Consider the following 4,677-nt stretch of genomic DNA (forward strand, 5'->3'; position numbering starts at 1 on the left):
GCCCGGCCGCACCCCTCCGCGCGCTGGGCGCCGCTGGGGTGGCGGACACCCCTGGCCACCACTTCTTCAGGACAGAGAAGATGGGCCATAAAAAGCATCTGAGACTGTATTTTCACGCAAGTTAGAAGGGGAACCGCCCACTTAAGACAGTGGCAGCGACCAGCGGCAGGGGCGGCTGGCGGCAGGCTGTGTGCAGAGGAGCCGTCCGCCAACAGGGATAGAGGACACGGGGCACGAGGGCACCGCCTCTCCAGCACCCCGCCCCGCCCCGCCCACTGCAGTACGGGGCCCCTCCCGACACTCCCCTATGAGCCACGGTCCGGCGGACCACTTGGCACGGACCCTGGACACCAGGCCCGCCGCTGGCCGGACACGCACCTCTGGATTCCTTCCACCAGGGCCACCTCGTCAGGAGAGGACGAGATGTACACGCAGGACTTCCCCGAGTCAGGTGACTTCCTGGGTCCGTCCACGTCATCGTCATCCTTCACCTGGATGGTGTGGCACAGGCACAGGGCCCGGAAGAACAGCTCTTCTCGCTCCTGTCAAAGCACAAGACCCCAGCGTCTGTGCCTGGGGCTCAGCAGTGAGCAGGGTGCGCCCTGCAGGGGTTCAGAGGGGCCAGCCTCGCCTGCAGGGCTGAGGGGTGGGCGTGTGGATTCTCTTCGTTCTCCAGCACTTCTGAGTAAGGACGGGAGGGGCTGGGGTCAAGGTCTCGGGCGGTGACCTTGGCAGGCAAGCCTCTGTGAGCCTGCATGTCCTGGGGATCCCCGGCCGCCTTACTGGGGATCTGGGGTGTGGCCGAGGTGATGGAGGGTTGAGAGAGCACCGGGCCGGAGGCGCACACGACCCCCACAGACCCTGGCCACCTCTGAGACTCTGTGGGGGCCGTCACTCCCGGACGGAACCTGTCTGAGGCACACGTGGCAGGAGGGAGGGGGCACCTGGTCATGACAGGCAGTCACTGCACAGCCCGCTAAGGTGCGCTGCCCTTGGTCCCTGTGTGACCCTGCACAGGGCTCTGCAGTCACCATGGCTTTGGGGACGTGTTAGGAGCCATTTCTGAACTCCTTGTGAGGCTAAGGCGGGTTCTGCACGGCCCCCCGCCGTCAGATGGTGACCGAAGTCTACCCCCCACTCAATTATTTTTGCTTGAGCACTGACCCCCAGGCACCTTGCTGATCTAACGGGGAGTGACTTGTTCCCTTATCCTAAAATATGCAGATTGCACCTTGTATAGGGACTTATTATATAAATTTCTTCTTTTGTGTTTATGGGAGCTAATATTGCATTTCCTGAGAAACCTGTTTTTCTTACCCTCAAGAAAACAGGCTACTGACCCCTGCTCACAAAGAAGTAACCTTGACCTTTGCTACACTAAAAACATTGCTTTGTATTTGAATGCTGAAGATAACTTCCTTCCCCAAGTGATAAGCATCTAAATCACCTACATCGATAACTGTTGATAAAGGTTGTGCTTGAGTCTTCTCCCGATCTGTGTTCTGGGACATTTACACACCAAAGAATTTGTCATCAGAAATCACTGTCTACGGGAAATGCCGCTTCTGTGCTGGCCCATACAGTTTTTACCATAAATAAGGCTGACTCTCAGTCAGTGCAGAGACACCCGCCTAGTGGGCAGAAAGGAACTCGTGCCGACACCATCCATCCCTCAGGGAGCCCAGGACCTGCTGGCGCCAACCACAGTGACCGTGGGGAGGCCCGCAGCACCTCCCGGAGACAGGCGGATGTACATGAGCGAGGGGGTGTGCACCAAAGGTGTGTCTGCCTGTGCAACACACTGAGCAGGAGGGCTGTGTGTGCGCGTGCGTGTGCTCCAACTGCGTATGCACGTGTGTGAGCACAGACGTGGCGTGCTGGCCCCTCGGCCCTCAGCCACGGCCCACCTGCCTGTCCACCGCGTGAGGCTGCTTCTCACACGGAGGTGACCTGCCGGGCCCGCTGGTCGGGGTCTGGATGCTGGCGGCTAGGGGACCGGAGCGTGAGCTGGCACAGCCGCCCTGGGACCGGGGACCCTGCGCAGCGCAGAGGACGCTGAGGGGGCGCGGCCACCTACCCTGGCGCCGGCGCCCGGGGAGGAGTCGATCATGTCGATGCCGGCGGCGTCGGGGAGCACCTGCCCATTGCAGACGGCGTGCGGCACGTGCACGTGGCCCTCAACGCAGCATTCCTTGAACTCCATGTTGTTCTCGGTGAGCGTGCCGGTCTTGTCCGTGAACACGTACTCCACCTGCAGACACGCGGCTGCGCTGGGGAGGCGGCCCGGACCCCAGTGCAGCCGCGTGTCCCCTGGAGGGGGCTTCCCAGGCTCCACCTCCGCATCCTGCCCGAGCCGCAGGGACCTGCAGTTCCCACCGGAGACGCGCCAGCGCCTTCCTCGGGCAGGAAGGGCCCCTGGGTCTGGGGAGGGAGGTGCTGGGCACAGCCGGGCTTCCACTGTTGGCACAGACAGACGCCGGGCAGGAGGACGAGACAGTCAGGGTACAGCGAGGGTGAACCCGCGCTCACTCTAGAAGGTCTGGGAGGTCAAAACCCATCTGTCACTTAGGGATCCAAAGTCAGAACTCAAACAAAAGCACAAAGGAAACTTCAGACAGAAAACTATACCCAGTTTGAAGCCCTAAACTTGGATCACTCCTGTCGCGTGCTCGTCAGGAATGACGTGGAACTTTGGACGGTGGGAAGTGCGGGGATGCCGCCGCCGTCTGAGCCCCGGTGGCCGGAGGAGCAAGTCCCTGCTCGTGCCCCAGACAGGCACTGGCAGTGGGTGTGAGGGCAGTAAGTGCAGCAGCACGGGGAGCAGCGGACACCAGTAAGAACCGTGCCTTTTTTAGCAAAATGTTCTCAGGCCTTCATCCCATGGCAGGAAGTGCCTTCCCTGTGGGCCTGAGCCCACGAGTACCCCGTGAGTGCACAGCAGTGTCCCCCGACTTCTCCTTAAACCACCTGCCATCCAAACACCCAAAACTCGGCCGGGCCTGTCCCCGGGATCTGGGAAACCGGTGACAGGAAGGTGCCCGCCCGTGAGGACTCACAGGCACGGGCGGTTGTGCTCTCGGAAGTAGACGATGCCTGACGTTCTTCAGAGGCAGGGTCAACAGTACTGTCTGCTCCCCGTCCCCTGAAACAAGCCTCCCACACACCCCCGGGGCAGAAACCTTCACGGTACTGAACAGAACTCGACATTTTTGTTACAGAGAAAGGCTCTCCTCTGAGAATTTCCTAGGAATACACAAAACACGCGGGTTCTGTTGCCAAGGACATGGACACTCGGAGGGAAGGCTGGTCCGGAGCTGAGCGGGCGGGGCGCCGGGGCGACACCCCGAAAGCCAAGCTCACCAGCAAGCAAGTCCTCTCGCGGGAACAGACCGCTGACCCGAGGGTGAGGGGAGCGGGTCCCACCCGAGTCTGAGCGTCCATTTCCAGACTGCGGTCCTGGGGCAGTGGGGTGGGTTTCAGCTGCCCATCTACAATAGCCCTCTTGGCAAAATGCTCCTCAAATTCTTAAAGATGACCGAACCACCATTTACCAAATGCCCTATCCCACAACCTAACAGCCAGGAGAGGGTTAGGCCAGGGCATGGGGCCTTTCCTTAGCTGTGTCCCAAGGATGGAGCTGAGGCGTGGGTCCAGCAGAAGACATGCGTGGCTCTGCCTTGTCCGGGCGGCCGACATCACACTCCGACACCCCGTCCAGCCCGCCGTGCACTCGGGCGGGCCAGGTAATAGTGTGAGGCCCGCTGGGCGCGGAGAGCTCGGGCCACGAGTGTGCGGTGAGGTGTCTGACCTCGCGGGCCACCTAGCCACGGCCACTCCAGGTCTCACTTTGCTCACCTTCAGACTGAGGACAGGGAGCCCCCAGAGACAGGTGCCCCCGCCCGCACGGCAGGAAGACGTGCCCGAGCGAACACCGCTGACCCCCCGGGCCGTCCACACACCAGCACTATCATAAATACAGTTTAAAAACCGGACTTTGCTGCTGCATCTCCTGAGTCGATGGATGCGTCTGTCCGGACGAACTGGGATGGAGAAGTCTCCCCTCGAGCCGTCTGGGGGAGCGCGCCCGCCCCGTCGCCCCGCAAGGGGGCCCCACGCCGAGTCAGGGGAGGGGCCGCCGCCACACTGACCTGCCCCAGCTCCTCGTTCAGGTCCGAGGTGTTGACCAGAGGCCCCTCGCCGGAGTCCTCATCGAACATCTCCTGGTCCCAGGTGATGAAGTAGGAGCCCAGGAACTTCTGCATCTCCACCGTGACGTACATGGACACGGGGATGATGTAGTTGAAGAGAACCATGAACGCCAGGAAGTCCGTGAACGCCCTGAGAAACTGAGAGGGCCCCGTGTCACCTCCCGTGTCCCATCGCCGGCAGCACCGAGGTCTGAGCCTTAGCATTCCCCTCGGGTCACGCCAGCACTGCTCGAAAATCCGGGCGGTTCATTCAAGTCCAAAGACAGGCGCTATCTGGGGGCAGCGGCAGCTCAGCACCAGGCACCTGATTCTACCACCAGGAGGGCTGCGACTGGGAGATGGGGGCCTGGACTGGGGGTGGGGGTCACCTGAGGGCAGTCACGCTCGGGGAGATGGGCCTGTACCGGGGGGTGGGGGGTGGGGGTCACCTGAGGGCAGTCACCCTCGGGGACATGGGCCTGTACCGGGG

At 61.9% G+C, this 4,677-nt stretch overlaps 1 protein-coding gene across 1 annotated transcript in view; it reads right to left on the bottom strand.

The window, feature by feature from the left end:
* The window catches only part of ATP11A (ATPase phospholipid transporting 11A), a 51,611-nt gene that overhangs the window by 34,424 nt on the left and 12,510 nt on the right, over positions 1-4,677 (bottom strand). The window contains exons 11-13 of the mRNA XM_029938392.1: positions 4,149-4,346; positions 2,078-2,251; positions 379-542 (exon numbers count right to left, since the gene is read on the bottom strand). Of these exons, the coding sequence (XP_029794252.1) occupies positions 379-542; positions 2,078-2,251; positions 4,149-4,346 (536 nt within the window). The remainder of the gene's footprint in view (positions 1-378; positions 543-2,077; positions 2,252-4,148; positions 4,347-4,677) is intronic.

The sequence above is a fragment of the Suricata suricatta genome, chromosome 4 (genome assembly GCF_006229205.1).
Source record: "Suricata suricatta isolate VVHF042 chromosome 4, meerkat_22Aug2017_6uvM2_HiC, whole genome shotgun sequence".
NCBI classification, from domain to species: Eukaryota; Metazoa; Chordata; class Mammalia; order Carnivora; family Herpestidae; genus Suricata; species Suricata suricatta.